Here is an 18,158-nt window from a genome sequence, read left to right as displayed (position 1 = left end):
GGGGGAACGGGACAGGCGAGGGTGTGGCCTAGTGGACAGGACGTTGCCCTGGGACACAGGACACCTGGGTTCTGTTCCCAGCCCAGCCACCGACCTGCTGCATGACTTGGGCTGGTCCCTTCCCGGCTCTGTGGCTCAGTTTCCCCTCCGCCCCCTGTCCAGACGGTGAGCTCCCTGGGTCTCGGCAGGAGGCTGCCGTGGGACAGAACGGGTGAGGCGCCCGTCCCCTCGGGCTGGTAGGATTGGCTCCTCTGGGACTGCGTCTGAGCAGGGGCTGCCGTGCCGGGCAGCAAGGCGGGGTGGGTGTGGCCGGGATCTGGGGAGGGAGCGGAAGGACACAGACTCCTCCCTGCCCGGCGTGGCCCGTGGGGCTCAGGCTCGCTGGCCGCGTGGGCCCCACCCGGCTGGGGGTTAGAACCAGTGGGGTTGGCGCAGCTGGGGCCAAAAGGAGCGTGCAAAGCGTGCAGGGCTGAGGCCGGCCAGAGGTGCAGCTCCGGGGCTGGGGGAGGCAGGGCAGTGGCTCGGAGACGCTCGGTCGGGTTTCAGCCCCGGCGCCCAGCTCGGAGGTCGCAAGGCAGCCCCTGCCAGGGCTCGCTGACCGCAGCCTGCCCTGTCTCTGCCAGCTGCAGCACCTTGCCCAGCAGGAAGGCATTGAAGAACTCACGGCTGGTGAGCCAGAAGGACGACGTCCACGTCTGCATCATGTGCCTGCGGGCCATCATGAACTACCAGGTACCCGGCGCCTGACGCTTGCCACAGGCTCGGGGGCGATGGGGGGACATGGTGCTTCCTCCTCAATGGCTACCGCCCCTGCCCTCGGGCTGTGTCGAGCCCCTGGACCTGCCCCCAAGAGGAGGGGCAGGAATCCCTGCAGGGGGGCAATGGGGTCACCTCCCCTCCTGACCCCCAGTCACCGCTGCGGTCCTGAAGCAGGCGGGTGCGTAGCCCTCCCAGACTCCAGCACCCTCTCCTGCCTGGCCTGGCTGTTACTGAATTTGGGACTGGGAAGCAGGTAGCACCTGGATTTGAGTTTCCCCTGGTGCAAAAAATGTGAACTCGGGGAATTTTATAGGAGAGAAAAAAATCAACATCTCCAAGCAAGTGGGGTGGGCACGGATGGCTGGTGAGAGCCCACGGGCTGCTCCGGACGAAACCCTGTCCCGAGCTGCTGGGAAGCAAAGGGGCTGTGTTTGTGTGCCGGGGCTGTGTACCCTGCCTGCCCCTGACCCCCGTTCCTGGCCACCCTGCTGTTGCTAACGCCCCGCTCTCTGCTTTTCCCTCCCTCCCCAGTACGGATTCAACCTGGTGATGTCCCATCCCCACGCCGTCAATGAGATCGCGCTCAGCCTGCATAACAAGAACCCCAGGTGAGGCAGAGTGGCAGCAGATCGGGGTCCCCTCCCTGGGTCTCCGCTGGGTCCCCTTCCTGGGCCTGTCTCAGCGAGGAGCTGTGCAGGGCTGGGCCGGGGGAGAGCGCGGGGATTACAGACCGTAGCCGAAAGCTCCTGGGCTCCAATCCAGCCCCGGCTGGTAGCGACAGGCCCTTAGCAGCAGCTGGGTGGCCAGAGTGTGGAATGAGTTCGATGAGTCTCAGTCCAGGCCCCGGGGGACGGTGCCCACAGCAGCTGGCAGACACTGGACTCCCCAACCCCTGCCAGGTCAGGGTGGCGGGGAACCTGGCACCTGCCTGGGCTCTTTGGGACCGTCCCCCAGCCCCCGTCCCCAGCCCGAGGGTCAGCCCAGGCAGACAGAGGCGTCCCCGGCACAGACTCTGCTGCTGTCAGGCCAGCAGGATCGTGGCTGGGCTCTGCCCTGGCAGGGCAGGGCTTGTGCGTGGTGGGTGAGTCACTGAGCCCGTTGGTCGTCCCCTAGGACCAAGGCCCTGGTGCTGGAGCTGCTGGCGGCTGTCTGCCTGGTGAGGGGAGGCCACGAAATCATTCTCGCTGCCTTCGACAACTTCAAAGAGGTGAGCCCGGCCCTGCCACAGGGGGGCGCCATTCCCCGCACACGCCCCACCAGCTCCAGGGGCTGGGATGGGCATTGTGGGGGCAGAGACTGGGGCCAGCTCTTGGCCTGGATGACCCAGCCTGGCTGTCGGGGATGGGCAGCCCCATCTCTAGGGGCGCCCAGGGATGCTCTGTCCAGCCCGTTCCAGCAAACAGCAGCTGCCCCGGGAGCTGCAGGACGGAGGGATCCCAGGGTTAATCAGACAGAAGAGCAGACCATGCCCCGATGCCGGGGGATGGGCACAAGGGCCTAGGGAGAGCTGTGCGCATGCGGGGATGCCATCAGGGTGGGCCAGGCATTAACCCCTCTGTGGGCGCCTTGCAGGTCTGCAAAGAGACACACCGCTTTGAGAAGCTCATGGACTACTTCCGGAACGAGGACAGCAGCATCGATTTCATGGTGAGCAGTCCAGCCCCCACCTGGGGAGAGCGTGGCCAGCGCTGCCCTCCCGGGGGCCTCTAGGAAGTGCCTGGCAGCCGAGTCACTGGAGAATAGCTGCCCATGTCAGGCAGGCCTGGATCCCGGCCCCATGACTCCTGCCCCGAAGGCCGGCCGGCTGGTGCCTGGATCCCAGACCCCGTGACCTCCCCCCACCAAAGGCCGGCCGGCTGGTGTGGGTATCTTGCCCCCGCGTTCCCTGCGGTGACTCCCCCTCTCCCTTGCAGGTGGCCTGCATGCAGTTCATCAACATCGTGGTGCACTCGGTGGAGGACATGAATTTCCGGGTGCACCTGCAGTACGAATTCACCAAGCTGGGCCTGGAGGAGTTCCTGCAGGTAGAGCCGGGGAGCACCGAGACCCCAGATTCTCCTCCGTCAGGTGCATCGCGGTCGCCTCAGGGGCTGCAGCTCAGTGTCAGGGGAGGAGATGGACACGTGGCCAGGCTGCATCAGCCCCTCTGGGGCCCAGCACCGGCTGCTTTAGAGCGAGGCACAATAGGCAGAGGTGGGGGGGATCTGCGCCCCAGGCCTGCCCCTGCCCCCAGTAGTCAGGGATGGGTTAAGCCCTGGGACAGGAGGTTTAATCTCCAGGCAAATGCGGAGAGGAAGGGTCCTTAGGTCCGGAGAGAGGGGAAGTGACTCCCCCGGGCTCATGCAGGGCAGCCGCCCTCCCTCTCCAGCCTCACCGTGCCTCAGTTTCCCTCTCTGGGACATGGGCGTGGGCGACAGCACCAGGGGTGGTGCGAGAGGAAAGCTGCGGCAGGGGTCCATGCCGCTGGGGAGAAGTGGGTGCTCTACGAGGGGCCGGTGCCCCCTGGGAAGGGGAGGCGGGTGGGCGGACGGTGTTCTGCTGCTCTGACGCTGGGTTCCCCTCCCCTGCAGAAGTCGCGGCACACGGAGAGCGAGAAGCTGCAGGTGCAGATCCAGGCCTACCTGGACAACGTCTTCGACGTGGGGGGGCTGCTGGAGGACGCGGAGACCAAGAACGTGGCGCTGGAGAAAGTGGAGGAGCTGGAGGAGCACGTATCCCACGTAGGCGTCTCGGCCCGTCTGCACCAGGGGCTGGGTCTCCACCAGGCCATGCGGGGTCCGGCCCCACCCGGGGCTCTGCACCCCACCAGGCCTCCGTGCCATCTCCCAGCAGGGTGCTGGCTGCACCGAGGGCTCCAACTCCCACGAGCCACCGGAGCGGCGTTCGCATCTGTGGACTGCCTGGGCGGATGGGTCTGGCTGGAACCAGCACCGGGGGTCGGGGCTAGGCTGTGAGGTGCTCTTGGCCCTCACCCTTGAGGGGATTCTGCAGAGGTTCTTCCCTGGGGGTCTGGGAACATCAGACTTCCCCCAGGAGTGTCCCGGGCGCGGGGGGGCAGATTCCCAGGAGTTCTCCTGCCGTGGGGCGGGAGGGGGCGAGGGGGACTCGCTTCTGATTGTGCTGGGGGTGGGGGCTGCGTCCAAACCTGCTGCAGAGCCGGCAGCCGGGTGTACGGCGCCCTGGGCCCCCGGTGACAGCGGCCTCCTGCTCTCTCGGCAGTTGACGGAGAAGCTGCTGGACCTGGAGAACGAGAACGTGATGCGCGTGGCGGAACTGGAGAAGCAGCTGTTGCAGCGAGAGAAAGAGCTGGAGCTGGTCAAGGTGTGGGGCAGGGATCGGGCCAGGGAACCCGCCTGCCCCCCGGCTGAGCGGCTCAGCAATGGGGCCGTGAGCCTTTCGTCTGCCATGAGCCGAGGGTGCTCCCGTCCCTGCCCCGTTCCCAGCATGCCCCTGTCCACCTGTGGACTGGGGAGCCGGGGGTCTCCCTGCCTGGGGGGCTGGCAGGAGCCTGGTTGCTACTGAGCGTGCTCTGCGGGAATATCCCTCGGCGCGGCCCCTTTCCGTAGCCGAGGGCCGCGTTCCCGGCCACGTGCCGAGCTCTGGGAGCTGGGCCCCGGGCTCCGTCCGCTGGGTGCAGCCCGTGGGCCAGCAGCTCAGGCCCGCTCTGGACGTGGGGGCCGGGATCTGGCTCGTGGGGGGGATGCAGCCCTAACCGCCCCCGTCTGCCGGGACAGGAGACCTTCGAGAGCGCGACTCACCAGGTGCACACGCTGCGCAGGATCGTCAAGGAGAAGGAGGAGGCTTTCCGGCGTCACTGTGGCTCCCGCCAGCCCGGGGAGCCGGGGGGTGACCCGCTGCCGCCCCTGGAGGGCAAAGGGGACATCCCCGACTACGACCTCTGCCTCCCGGTCTTGCCTCCTGTGGAGGCAGCCCCCCCGCCCCCGCCTCCCCCGCCCCCTGTGCCCCCGCCGGCCCCTCCACTGCCAGGTAAGCTCGGCCCGTGCCTGGGGATTGGGGCCAGGTGTCCCCCCAAGGAGCCAGCGCCTCAGACTCTCCCTCTCTCCCCACAGACAAGTGCCCCCCTGCGCCCCCACTGCCTGGGGCCTCGTCCTCCGTCATCCTCACCGTGGGGTTGTCAGGTAGGAAGCGTCCCTGTTGGGGCATGGCGCCCGAGGAGTGCTGGCCCTGGGGCCAGTGGGGGGAGGGGTGTCCCGTGGGGCAGGTGGGAGGATCCTCTGTGGGGGGGGGTTCCCAAGGTGCAGGCAGGGAGGGGGTCTCTCATGGGCCGGGGGGGAGAATCCCCCATGGGGTGTTTGGGAGTGTCACGGAGTGTGGGGGAGTCCAGGCCCTGCACCCCTCTTCCTGGGATTCACCGCGACTCTCAGCCAGCCAGTAAAACAGAAGGTTTATTGGACAACAGGAACACAGTCCAAAACAGAGCTTGTGGGTACACCCAGGACCCCTCAGTCGAGTCCTTCTGGGGGAGCAGGGAGCTTAGACCCCAGCCCTGGGGCTGCCTGCGTTCCTCCACCCAGCCCCAAACTGAAACTAAACCCCCCAGCAGGTTCCCTGCTGCAGCCTCCGTCCACATTCCCGGGCAGAGGTGTCACCCCCCCTCCCCCTCCTGGCTCAGGTGACAGGCTCTCAGGTCTCCCCTCCCCAGGGCACATTCCCAGGTCTACACTCCCCCCTCCCTGCTGCGTCACATCGTCACAGGGGGTGTCTCCCATGGGGCAGGCGGGGGGGGGGGAGAATCCCCCGTAGGGTGTGTGGGGGTGTCTCCCGTGGGACAGGGGGGGAGAATCCCCCGCAGGGTGTGTGGGGGTGTCTCCCGTGGGACAGGGGGGGAGAATCCCCCGCAGGGTGCGTGGGGGTGTCTGCTTGGGGCAGGCGGGGGGGGGGGGTCTCCCTGGAACTGCCCCTCATGTCCAAGGCCTGGGCTGTGGTTGCGGGAAAATTTCCCTCCAAATTCCCGCCGCCTCGCCCAGCCGCTGGGTTTGCAGCCTCGGAACCGGTGAGGGCCTTGGGGTGCCCGCCCGGGGCAGAGGGACCTCGAGGACCCCCGGGGCTGCCCCTGCTGCTGCCTGCTCTTGAGGCGCCCCCTGCGTCTGACCCTGGGTCCCCCTCCGCTGCCCCGTTCAGCCGGCGGGCGCCCAGCTCGGCGAGAAGCGGCTTGGCCCGGGGGCGCTGACCCTTGGGGCGGGGGGCTAAGGGGCCCCGGTGTCCTGGGATTTGCCGATTGTGGGCAGGTCCTTCCAGCCCAGGTCTGTGGCTGGCTGCATGGGGCGGCTGGGGACATCGCCCGGGGCCGTGCCCCTCTCTCCGGCCCTCTCTGCCCAGGCTGGGGGGCTCCCTGGGGGCTCGCTGCAAGCGAGGCGGTTTCACGCCCTCCCTGCCCCCTTGTCCCCAGCCATCCGGATAAAGAAGCCCATCAAGACCAAGTTCCGCCTGCCTGTCTTTAACTGGACGGCGCTGAAACCCAACCAGATCAATGGCACCGTCTTCAGCGAGCTGGACGACGAGAGGGTCCTGCAGGTGGGGGCAGGTCCGGGGGCCTCGTCCCGCTGGGAGGGGGAGCGGAGCTCACGGCGCGGGGGCAGCTGCCGGCCTGGGGGCAGTGGTGCGCGGGGGCTGGGGCTGGCTCATTCCCAGTGCGATGTGGGATTCCTAATGGGGTCTGTCCCCCCCTTCTTCCTGTCCTTCCTAGGAAGCCTAGCGGGGGTCCCGTCCGTGGGGCCCCCGGCGATGGCGGCGGGCGGTCCCTAGCGGGGGTCCCGTCCGTGGGGCCCCCGGGGATGGCGGCGGGCGGTCCCTAGCGGGGGTCCCGTCCGTGGGGCCCCCGGCGATGGCGGCGGGCGGTCCCTAGCGGGGGTCCCGTCCGTGGGGCCCCCGGCGATGGCGGCGGGCGGTCCCTAGCGGGGGTCCGGTCCGTGGGGCCCCCGGCGATGGCGGCGGGCGGTCCCTAGCGGGGGTCCCGTCCGTGGGGCCCCCGGCGATGGCGGCGGGCGGTCCCTAGCGGGGGTCCCATCCGTGGGGCCCCCGGGGATGGCGGCGGGCGGTCCCTAGCGGGGGTCCCGTCCGTGGGGCCCCCGGCGATGGCGGCGGGCGGTCCCTAGCGGGGGTCCCGTCCGTGGGGCCCCCGGGGATGGCGGTGGGCGGTCCCTAGCGGGGGTCCCGTCCGTGGGGCCCCCGGCGATGGTGGCGGGCGGTCCCTAGCTGGGGTGCTGCCCCCCATTCTGCAGGGACCCCCAGGGAGCTCCTGGGCGGGGTCCCCCAGCCGAGCGGGCAGCTCGCGCGGCCAGTACCGCAGTGCTGCTCCCGGTTCGGGTGCCCGGCCTGGCACCGGGTGACGCGCTCTCCTCTCCCCGCCAGGACCTGGACCTGGACAAGTTTGAGGAGCTCTTCAAAACCAAAGCTCAGGGCCCTGCCGTGGAGCTGCTCTGCGCCAAGAGCAAGGCCTCGCACAAGGCGGCCAGCAAGGTGACGCTGTTGGAGGCCAACCGGGCCAAGAACCTGGCCATCACGCTGCGCAAGGCGGGCCGCAGCGCCGAGGAGATCTGCAGGGCCATCCACACGTAGGTGCCCCCGGGCGGGGTGGGGCGGGGCAGGGCGGGGCGGGGGGAGCCCCTTGCTTTGTGCCCCCAGCCGGAGCTTGGCCTCTGGGAACACGGGGGGCAGAACCCCCGGCGTCGGGGGCGAGCAGGCCGCGTTGCAGCGGGTACTGGGAGGGTAAATGGCCGCCCGCAGCCGGCTCCGGGAGGGCAGCTCCCCTGCCGGCCTCGGAGCCGCGGCCCCAGGCTGAGGCCCAGCGGGGGCCGGCCCCCCACGCGCTGTGACGGTCCCGCCGGGCCGGCAGGTTTGACCTGCAGACGCTGCCGGTGGACTTCGTGGAGTGCCTGACGCGGGTGCTGCCGACGGAGGCGGAGGTGAAGCTGCTGCGGCAGTACGAGAAGGAGCGCAAGCCGCTGGACGAGCTGGCGGACGAGGACCGGTTCATGCTGCACTTCAGCAAGGTGGAGCGCCTGGCGCAGCGCATGGCCATCATGGCCTTCCTGGGCAACTTCCACGAGAACCTGCAGATGCTGACGCCGGTACGGGCCCCGCCCCGCCCCCGCCCCGGGACCTGGCCGTGGGGCCCAAGGCCTCGCCCCGCCAAGGCGAGGGGTGGGAGGGCCAGGGGCTGGGCTCGTCGGTGACGCCCCTTCGTCTTCAGCTGAGCGACAACCAGGTCCTGGGGGCCGGTTAACCCTCCGCTAGCTCCAGCCCCCTGGGATGCCGCTAAGGGCAAGTGCTCCCGCCCCCCAGCCCGGACCCAAAGACCTGGGGTGGGGGGTGGAGCTGGGCTGAGGCCTTCCAGCCCCCTCCGCACAGATCTCACCCCCCCCGCCCCCCACACCGATCCCCTTGTCCTGTCTCGCCCCGGGCGGGGGCGAGGGGAGGGGCGGACGGATGGACGCACCCCGGGCAGGGGAGGGGAGGGACGGACGGACGCACCCCAGGTGGGGGGGGGACAGGGGACGGGACGTTGCCGGCTAGGCTGTAGGGGACACGGCGTTTGGTGATTTGGTCCCTCTCCTGCCGCCACCAGCAACTCAACGCCGTCATCGCTGCCTCGGCCTCCGTCAAGGCGTCTCAGAAGCTGAAGCACGTGCTGGAGGTGAGTGTGCGCCTGGCCGGCCCTGCTCTGTGCGGCGGGGGGGGGGCTCGGGGGTTTTCCTGGCGCCTGGCTGGCCCTGCTCTGGGGGGGGCTTGGGGGCTTTCCTGGCTCCTGGCCGGCCCTGCTCTGTGTGTGTGTGTGTGGGGGGCGCTCAGGGGTTTTCCTGGCACGTGGCCGGCCCTGCTCTTTGCGGCGGGGGGGGGGCTCGGGGGTTTTCCTGGTGCGTGGCCGGCCCTGCTCTGGGGGGGGCTCGGGGGTTTTCTTGGTGCGTGGCCGGCCCTGCTCTGTGTGTGTGTGTGTGTGGGGGGGGCTCGGGGGTTTTCCTGGCGCATGGCCGGCCCTGCTCTGTGCGGCGGGGGGGGGGGGGGGGGGCTCGGGGGTTTTCCTGGTGCGTGGCCGGCCCTGCTCTGGGGGGGGCTCGGGGGTTTTCTTGGTGCGTGGCCGGCCCTGCTCTGTGTGTGTGTGGGGGGGGGGGGCTCGGGGGTTTTCCTGGCGCATGGCCGGCCCTGCTCTGTGCGGCGGGGGGGGGGGGCTCGGGGGTTTTCCTGGTGCGTGGCCGGCCCTGCTCTGTGCGGCGGGGGGCACTGGGGTGTTCCTGGCGCTGTCCCAGGGCTGCTCAGCCGGTAGAACAGGAAACAGAGGCGTGGCTGCCGGGGAGGGGGGTCCCTGGGGGTTTAGGCATCTCTCTGCAGCCTGACACTGCCTGGCCCCCCAGCTGCTCCTCGTCTGGGGGGATGGCTGGTGGGAGCCCCAAGCAGGTGCTGGGGCTAGAATGTGGGCTGGGTTCGGAGCCACTGGCACTAGGTGGGAGGCCAGCTGGGTGACTGCAGCAGGGGAGGAAGCTGGGGGCTTAGCCCCATTTTACAGATGGGGAGACTGAGGCACAGGGGGCGACTCACTTGGCATGTTGGGAAGAGAACCCGAGTTCTGGCTTCCTGTTCGCAGCTGTGACGCTTGAGGCGGGAGGCCGCCGGGGCTGGGAGGTGGGGAGGGACGCGGGGCTCATACTCGGGGGTGCGGGGGCTGGCGGCTGGTTTTGTGTCTCTGACCCTGCTCGGTGGGTCCCTCTGCAGATCGTCCTGGCCCTCGGCAACTATATGAACAGCTGCAAGCGCGGCTGTGTCTACGGCTTCAAGCTGCAGAGTCTGGACCTGGTAAGGAGCCTTCGGGCCACCCGTGTGTCGAGGCTGCTGGGCCTTGCACACCCGCTTGCACACCCGGGCCCGCGCACGCACGCCGGGGCACGCTGATTTGTGCACGCACCCTCGTGCGCTCACGCTTTGTACACAAGGTGCCCATTCGTGCAGCTACTTTCCACGCGCGTATACGAGGCCCTGGTGCACCCCCTGCCGCAGCCCTGACCCCCCCCTCGCTCTGCTCCCCTCCCCGAAGCTGCTGGACACCAAGTCGACAGACCGGAAGCTGACGCTGCTGCACTTCATCGCGCTGACCGTGCGGGAGAAGTACCCGGACTTGGCCACCTTCTGGCAGGAGCTGCACTTCGTGGAGAAGGCAGCAGCAGGTACAGCAGCGGCCCCTGCCCCCCATAATGGCTGTGGAGCCCCGGGGCTCCGTCCCTGGAGCCAGCCCCCCATGGCTCTCTCCAGCTTGCCCCGCTTCCCGCCGGCCTGGCCCCGGCCCTGGCCGCCCCCACCGGGCCTGGGAATGCTCCAGCGGCTGCAGCTGCCATGGCCCGATCAAGGGGGACGTGTGGCTTTCCCGAGGGCTAAATCGCTCCCTTCCCTCGGCCCTGTCTGAGGCCCCGTCAGAGCTGGGACCTTCGTCCACCTGGGGGGCTGCACCCCACCCTGCTACGGACCCTGGCCCCCGTTAGCTGGACGCCCGGCCCGGGTCAGCAGCATGTACCCGAGAGGGGGGATGGTCCCTTGGCCTGGGCCTCGACCGTCGGGGGTTCCCCCAGCTGACCCCCGCCTCCCCGCAGTGTCCCTGGAGAACGTGCTGCTGGACGTGAAGGAGCTGGGGCGCGGCATGGACCTGATCCGGCGCGAGTGCAGCATTCACGACAACAGCGTCCTGCGCAACTTCCTGGGCGCCAGCGAGGGCCGGCTGGAGAAGCTGCAGAAGGACGCCAGGACGGCGGAGGTGAGGGGCGGGGCGCGGGGGCACCAAGCCTTCGGCATGCTTGCCGGCGGCTGGCCCAACGTGGCAGGGCCGAGCATCCTGCCAGGGTCCCAGTCTCCTCTCCCTTGCAGGGCTGGGATTGTAGCAGGGCAGCCCAGCCATGGGGTTCCCCCTCCGACGCCTCCTCTGGCCCCACAAGAACCCTGCGAGCTGAGGGCCCCAGGCTGAAGTAGCGGTAGTGCGCTCACGTCCAGCGTGTGGCCGGGTGTGCGCCATGCACACGCGCCGTGCACCGGCAGTGCGCTCACGTCCAGCGTGTGGCCGGGTGTGCGCCGTGCACACGCGCCGTGCACCGGCAGTGCGCTCACGTCCAGCGTGTGGCCGGGTGTGCGCCGTGCACACGCGCCGTGCACCGGCAGTGCGCTCACCTCCAGCGTGTGGCCGGGTGTGCGCCGTGCACACGCGCCGTGCACCGGCAGTGCGCTCACCTCCAGCGTGTGGCCGGGTGTGCGCCGTGCACACGCGCCGTGCACCGGCAGTGCGCTCACCTCCAGCGTGTGGCCGGGTGTGCGCCGTGCACACGCGCCGTGCACCGGCAGTGCGCTCACCTCCAGCGTGTGGCCGGGTGTGCGCCGTGCACACGCGCCGTGCACCGGCAGTGCGCTCACATCCAGCATGTGGCCGGGTGTGCGCCGTGCACACGCGCCGTGCACCGGAACTGCGTGCCTGTCCGCATGGGGCCGGGTAGTATTTTGCACGCCGCAGCATTTGAAATTCCCGCCATCTGGCTGCCTAGCGAGGCACCTGAGGGGCGGGGGGGGGGGGGCGCGGGGAGTTTGCTACGATCCAGCATCATCTGCCTCCTGTTTGGCAGGACGCCTACAACATGGTCGTGCGCTACTTTGGCGAGAGCCCCAAGACGATGCCCCCCTCCGTGTTCTTCCCCGTCTTCGTCCGCTTCATCCGCTCCTACAAGGTGAGAGGAGCCCCCCTGTCACGGGGTCCCCGGGCGATGCTCGGGAACTGCTCCCCATGAAGCCAGGCAGGACTCTGGGGGAGTCTCCTCTCTGGGAGCAGCCTGTCTGCAGGACACACAGCTCACCCGGCTCCACCTTCCTGGGTCTGACCTCGGAGCATTCAGCCTCCTCTGCCCCGCCGTGCGCTTCCCACTGCGAGTCCGCCCAGGCGGGGTTCCTGGGGAAGCCAGAGGGTCCTGCCCCCCAACTCCGCAGTCAGACGCGACTCTCAGCCAGCCGGGGAAACAGAAGGTTTATTAGATGACAGGAACATGGTCTAACACGGAGCTTGTAGGTGCAGAGAACAGGACCCCTCAGCTGGGTCCATTTTGGGGGGCAGTGAGCCAGACAACCCCGTCTGCCCTTCACTCCATGTCCCAGTCAGCCCCAAACTTAAACTCCCTCCAGCCCCTCCTCCTCTGGGCTTTGTCCCTTTCCCGGGCCAGGAGGTCACCGGATTCCTTTGTTCTCCAACCCTTTAGCTCTCACCTTGCAGGGGGGAAGGGCCCAGGCCATCAGTTGCCAGGAAACAGGGTGTTGGCCCTTCTCTGTGTCCAGACCCCTGCACACACCTGCCCTCTAGGGCTCTGCAACGATCATACACCCTTACCCCACCACCTAGATACTTAAGAACTGCCTAGGGGAAACTGAGGCACCCCCACACTATTCAGAGGAAACATTAAGAACAGTCCCGCTTCGTCAAACTCCTGCAGAGCTGGCGCCCCCCCCGCCGCAGGAGGCCCCCCCGCTCTGTGTCCTGGGGCTGGGTTCAGCCCGCAGCGGCAGGCCCCTTCCTGCCATTGTCCCGCATGGGAAGCGGCTGCCCAGCCGCTAGGGGCGCGGTCTCGGCACTTCCTGTGAGCGCTCGGGCAGCTTGGATCTTGGCACCTCCCCGGCCACCCCTGCTGCTCCTGGACCCCAGCGCGGCTGCCCTGCCCTGCGGCATCCCGAAGACCCCCCCGCCCTGCCCATCCCGGGCTGCCGCCCCGCCTGTCCCGCTGGGCTGCGGCTGAGCGATTCCTGCCTTCCCTGCTGACCCCTCCCTCCACCTCTTCCCCTCCTGCCCTGATGGACCTGGCATCAGCCGGGCCGCGGTCTGGCGCGCCGACCCAGTCGGTGCCGTTCACACCCCCCCGCCCCCGTTGTGCCGGCAGGACGCGGAGCAGGAGAACGAGCAGCGGAAGAAGCAGGAGGAGGTGTTGCGGGAGAAGATGCTGGCCCAGGAGGCCAAGAAGCTGGAGAAGGTAGGGCGGGGGGTGCTGGTACGGCAGGGGCGGCCCGGAGCTCCCCCCCCCCCGCCCCAATCCCTACGGCATTTCACCTGTTGCCGAGCCCGGCGGCATAGGGACAAAGCCAAAGGCCGCTCCCAGGAAGGGATGTCACAGCTGCGGGGGGGGGTGGGGGGAAATCCGTGAATCGTGCTCTCTCCCATGGGGGGGATGCCGGGACGGGACACGTGCACCCCCGGGTGACGCTGCTCTGTCCTTCTCAGCACTGCTCCCACCCTGCATACCTGGAAGGGTGGGGGGTTGGGCGGGGCAGGATCTGCCCTGCCTGAGGAGGTTATGGGGGGGGATCTGCCTGAAGCAGTGGGGGGATTACAGGTGGGCTCTGCCCCCGGAGGCAGGGGGTACAAGCCAGGCGGGATCTGCCCTGGGGGTGGGTACAGGCCGGGCGGGGGGGAGCGGTGGGGGGAGTACGGGCCAGGCGGGGTCTGCCCGGGGGGGCAGGGGGGGTCTCCCCAGCCCTGCCCCCACCCAGTGCCCGTTGCAGCGGAACAAGTGGCAGGAGCAGGAGCTGATCGCGGAGTTGCGCCGGCGGCAGGCCAAGGAGCACCGGCCCGTCTACGAGGGCAAGGACGGGACCATCGAGGACATCATCACGGGTAGGGGCCCGCCCCCCCGCTCCTCCCCCCCCGGGGCTGGGGGAGCCCCCGAGGCAGCGTGGCCGAGTGGACGGGGCGCTGGGCCCGGACTCAGGACGCCTGGGTCCGGGTCGTGCCCCTCCCGGCGCCGCATCTGTCTGGTTGGCTGGAAGCCGGCTTGGGGCAGAAGCCGTCTCGGCTCGACGCCAGCCAGGGTGGCCCTGCCAGGGGCTTGCTGAGCCTCGGCCCCGGCTGGCAGCTCCCTGGGGTCGTGGGGGCGGGTGGGGTGCGGCCGTGCGGGCTTTGACGCGTGTCTCTGTCAAACGTCTGCAGTGCTGAAGAGCGTCCCCTTCACAGCCCGATCCGCCAAACGGGGCTCTAGGTTCTTCTGCGACCCGTCCCACCACGATGAGTCTAACTGTTAGCCCCGGGCGCTGTAATGCCCTGCGAAGGTATCGCCCCCATGCCCCCCGTGCATGCCCCCGGACGGAGCGCCCCGTCCCCCATGCACTGTCCCCTTCCCACTGCCATGCCCCTGTGCTCACGGGCACCCACCCTGGCGCTGCATGGACCTCCACGTCCTGGCCCCGGCCAGAGCACCCCATCCTACATCCCCCCCTCGCCCGCCACCCCCTCCGAGGGGCACCCACCCTGGCGCTGCATGGACCTCCACACCCCGGCCAGAGCACCCCATCCTGCATCCTCCCCCCTCGCCCACCACACCCCCTGCTCAGGGGCACCCACCCTGGCACTGCATGCCGTCCCCTCCCAGAGCATGTGCCCTCCATGCTAACGCAGTAGAATAGTTTACTAAATCCGCCCCCAAGGGGGCATGGTGCCTGCATGGGGGGTGCGCAGGGTCGAGGCAGCGGTCTCTGCTGGTCGGTGAGGCGCCAGCTTGTTGCCCCAGTGCATGGAGCAGGGTCGGCGGCGCCGTGGGGACCGGCTGTGCTCCAGGAGGACGGTGCGGATACCAACGCTGGCTGTGGGGTCTGGCGGGGTTTGGGGGCGGGGGGATGGGCTGCAGAATCCAGCTCAGTGTCTGCTCCCACCTGGCACTGCCTCCATGGGGAGTGAGTTTGCCGAGTCTCAGCACCTGGCAGCCTGGGCGAGGCCATTCCGGGGACGGGGGTGGAGTCATGCTCTGTGTTGGGGGTGAAACGGGATCGCAGCCCTTAACATGCCAAAGCAAGGAGCCCAAACCCCTAAGCCAGCCCCCCAGGAAACGGCCTCTCCCTCCCCTGGCCTTCGGGGCATCCCCGCTCTGGAACAAGGCATGGTCCTGCCCGTGCCGGAGGCGGGGGGGGGGGACTCCACCCTGCCAGTGGCTTGGCTCTGACGCCCCCTTGTTTCTGCCCCCCCCCATAGCAGCAAGAACGATCTGCCTCTAGCGCCCCAGCCAGGGCAGAGGGTAAGGAACTCCCCCCCCCCGCTTGGCCAGGGCTGCCGGGCGAAGGTCCCTGGCTGCGGCCTGGCTCGGTGCCCCACCCCAGGGTGCTGCTTGCAGCTGCCCAGCCGGGGCTCTGCGCATGAGCCAGGGGCGCCAGGGGGCTGGTTTTCCCCAGGCACGCAAAGCAGGTGTGGGGGCCTCTGCTGGGGGGCCACTGGTCTCACTAGCCAGGAGCAAACATGCCCCAAGGGGCCGCTGCTGCAGGCTGGAAGGGGTGGGTGGCTGCAGTGTCACTCCCCAGAGCTGGGCGCCTCGCAGGAGCAGCTTCTGCATGGGTGCCCTGGCCTGCCCATGGCCCCTACTCCCCCCTCCTAACGCCCGCTCTCTCCCCCGACCAGACCTTCACTCCCAGCCGCTCAGACGGGCCAACGCCGCCAGCCGGAGCCTGGACCCCAGGGGCCTCTGTCCTGCCCCTCCCGCCCCCTGCCCCGACTCCGCACTGAAGGACCAAAGGGACCTTGGGCGAGGCTGGCTCTGTGCCTTGGGAAGTGCCTTAGAACGACAGTATTAGCGAGGGCAAGGAAGCTCCACTTCGGCACGGTGGGGGCCGGCGTCCGCACCGGCACCGTTGGAAGGACACTGGCAGATGCAGCAACCCCTGGCGCTCGGGTTCCAGCGGTCGTGACCCTGGGTGTGGGCCCCCCTGTGGCCCGAGTCTGGGGGGGCAGGGCTAGACCGAGCCCCACCGGGTCTCGAGCCAGCGCAGCCGCTGCAGGGAGGCTGTGGCCCAGGTACCAGCCAGCCCCCTCCCTGCCTTGTTCCCAGCCGCTCGGAAACGCTCCAGCCCATGGCAGCGTCGGCGGCAGCTGGCCCCGCATGGCTGCCCCGGCCTTCTCCAGGCACAACGCCCTCTGGAAAGCCAAGGCCTGACCGCCGGCCTCACCTGGGGCTACACCAGAACCAGGCTCGGGGCCCCTTGCACTTCCCCTGGGGCAATTTCCCATCGCTGGCCCTGTGCAACACATGGAGGGCACCAGGGCTGGGTACGGCTGACACGGGCCATGTGCTGTGTCCGGGGCCAGGAACCAATGCGACACAGGGCCTTTCCTAAACCCGAAAGCCGGCCAACCCGGCTGGCCGTGTCCTCCAAGGGCAGACGTGTCCCAGCTGGGGTGGAGGCCAGGATCCTGCAGGGAGTTGGGTACCACCTTCCACTGCAATTGGGGCCTGAATGAGCCTCACCCCCACTGCTGGCGTAACACCATCCAAGCTAGGGCCTGAGCCTTCAGTGGCCTCAGAGGTTCCCCCAAGCCGGCCTCCCTGGTGACGCCGTGATGCCTCCTCCTTGCCACGCCCCAAGGCCTGTCCTAAAGGTGGGATGGGGCCTGGCGTGACCTGCTCCCACTCTCAGCCAGGGCCTGCCCTGACGAACAGTGGTGTTCTCCAGACCAAATACTAAGCGCAGTGGGTCCTGACGTGCCCTGCACATGGCCTTTGCTCCAGCTCACTGGGGTCTGCTGGGCCTGGGCAAACGCTGACCCCCCCCACCCCCAGGAGAGTCTCGTGGGGGGAACTGCCACACCCCGGCGCACAGCCAGTGCAGGGGGGAGGGCTGGCTGCAGGGCCCCTTGCACTTTGGTGGGTCACGTCAGTGAAATGCCCCAGTGGGCCCCGGTCCAGCCACTTGACCAAACACTATCAGTTGAGCATTCGGGGTGTCAGTGATTTTGGGAGGGGAACATGTCCCTGCAGGTTCAGCTCCAGCTTGGGGGGGGGGGTGTAAACACGCTGGCAACAATGGTAGTGGGCCTTGGAGCACGTGCTGCGGCAGCCACTAAACCAAAGACGCTCCCCCCACTGTCACAGCTGTGCCCGGCCTGGAATTGCACCCAATCCGCGTGTTAGCCCTCCTCTGCCGCCAGGGGTATGGGAGGCCGTCCCGAAGCCCCTGCGGGAGCTGCCCAGAGAATCAGCCCCTTCCCACCCTGGGCCCGGTTATTTTTCAGAGCAGACCAGCACTTTACCCCCCGCCCTCCCTGGGCATTCAGCTCCTGCCCCGACGCCTGGGGCTGCATGAACACTATTGGAACGAAAGGGACCAAGGCCCAGGCGGTGGCTGCAGCGGGGCCGCTGCCCACCCCACGGCACCCACGTAGCTGCCCGATTGTTTACAGCGTCGCTGTTGTTGCTCTGTAGCTAGCTGTGACTTTTTGTACATGTGAAATATACTGACTGTTTATGCAGCCTGCTGTACCCCATTCCTAACGCCTGGAGAGACCACGGATCCGCCCGGCCTGGCCAACCAGGGCTGAGCCTGGCCCCAGGCTTGGGGCCCATGCGGGTTATACCTAGATGCGCTCAGCCTGCATTGATGCTGGGGAAGCTTCCCCAGCACCCCCACCCTCCCCTCGCGCCGTGTGGGGGTGCAGCTGGGAGGCCAGGTGCTGCAGCCGCCAGGACTGGCCCGGCTCCCCCACACTCATGGGCGAAACCAGCCATGAGGGAGGCAGGGCAGGCTGGTCCCCCCAGTGCACAGGTGGGGCCCAAGGCCGAGCCGTGACTCACCCCATGAGCCAAGCCCTTGTGCACACGCAGGGGCAGCCAAGGCTAGCTGGGCGGGCATCCATTGCTGCTGTGGCCCAGCTGCCCTCCCTGTTTGGGGCAAGAGAAAGGGCGTGTTTGGGGTTTTCTGTACTAAGTGCCCTCCTCTGTGCTCGGTGTGGGCCCCACGGGGGGCTGGCACAAGCCCCAGGGCTGGAGCCCACTGGAGCCTGCGTCCTGTCTCCTCTTGGGTGTCTGCTCCCTGCAAGGAGGTTTGATCTCCCAGCGTGGGCCTCATTTCCCAGCTCCTTGGGCTCCCGATGGCCTGGGGCCCAGCAGGCAGCCCCTACAGCTCTGGGCTCACAGCGATCCTGTGGGCACCTGCATGCCCACCCCAGCACCGACAGGCTGAGCCTGCCAGCTGCTCTCCGCTGCGGGAGGCTTCGTGTCAACCCCCAACCCCAGGGAGCTCTGCAATGGGGCAAGCTGGTGCCAGGGGCTGACAGAGCAGAGGGGGTGCAGCACCTTGTGATGAGGCCCTGGGGCACGAGGTGGGGCAGGGGGGCAGGGAGCTGCAGCCCGTTCCCCGGCACATGACAGAACCCACCCCCGTCAGCTCCTCAGGGGCTGGGCCACGCCGGGCTGGCCAAGCGCAATGCAGCAGGAGACGGCCGCGGCCAGGCCACGTTTATAAATATTATTTAAAAAACCCTTTAATTCCCAGAGTACAAGCGGCCCAAAGGGGCTACGCCCCCCAGCAACACCACTGAACCCGGCTGCCGGCCCGGGGGTCCCGGCCACACAGCAGCACGCGCCCCCGTGGGAGTCCCGGGCGCCCACCATCCTTGG

General features: G+C 68.8%; 1 protein-coding gene across 5 annotated transcripts in view; it reads left to right on the top strand.

The window, feature by feature from the left end:
• The window catches only part of FMNL3 (formin like 3), a 50,172-nt gene extending 34,690 nt beyond the window's left edge, over window positions 1-15,482 (top strand). For 4 of the 5 annotated variants that reach the window (XM_075121596.1, XM_075121594.1, XM_048831529.2 and 1 more), the window contains 20 exons: window positions 624-732; window positions 1,291-1,367; window positions 1,873-1,966; window positions 2,332-2,406; window positions 2,673-2,783; window positions 3,330-3,479; window positions 3,979-4,080; window positions 4,494-4,746; window positions 4,830-4,898; window positions 6,170-6,294; window positions 7,132-7,334; window positions 7,616-7,850; window positions 8,348-8,416; window positions 9,490-9,570; window positions 9,809-9,938; window positions 10,359-10,519; window positions 11,373-11,474; window positions 12,669-12,758; window positions 13,288-13,399; window positions 15,167-15,482. In XM_075121596.1, the coding sequence (XP_074977697.1) occupies window positions 624-732; window positions 1,291-1,367; window positions 1,873-1,966; window positions 2,332-2,406; window positions 2,673-2,783; window positions 3,330-3,479; window positions 3,979-4,080; window positions 4,494-4,746; window positions 4,830-4,898; window positions 6,170-6,294; window positions 7,132-7,334; window positions 7,616-7,850; window positions 8,348-8,416; window positions 9,490-9,570; window positions 9,809-9,938; window positions 10,359-10,519; window positions 11,373-11,474; window positions 12,669-12,758; window positions 13,288-13,399; window positions 15,167-15,339 (2,521 nt within the window). In that variant the 3' untranslated portion in view covers window positions 15,340-15,482. Of the gene's footprint in view, window positions 1-623; window positions 733-1,290; window positions 1,368-1,872; window positions 1,967-2,331; window positions 2,407-2,672; window positions 2,784-3,329; window positions 3,480-3,978; window positions 4,081-4,493; window positions 4,747-4,829; window positions 4,899-6,169; window positions 6,295-7,131; window positions 7,335-7,615; window positions 7,851-8,347; window positions 8,417-9,489; window positions 9,571-9,808; window positions 9,939-10,358; window positions 10,520-11,372; window positions 11,475-12,668; window positions 12,759-13,287; window positions 13,400-13,711; window positions 13,831-15,166 lie in introns of all 5 variants that reach the window. The other variant, XM_075121593.1, reaches the window with a different exon arrangement.
• The last annotated feature ends 2,676 nt before the right edge of the window (window positions 15,483-18,158 follow it).

This window comes from Caretta caretta, chromosome 20 (genome assembly GCF_965140235.1).
Source record: "Caretta caretta isolate rCarCar2 chromosome 20, rCarCar1.hap1, whole genome shotgun sequence".
In the NCBI taxonomy this organism is placed as follows: Eukaryota; Metazoa; Chordata; order Testudines; family Cheloniidae; genus Caretta; species Caretta caretta.
This window is presented reverse-complemented; position numbering and strand designations above follow the sequence as displayed.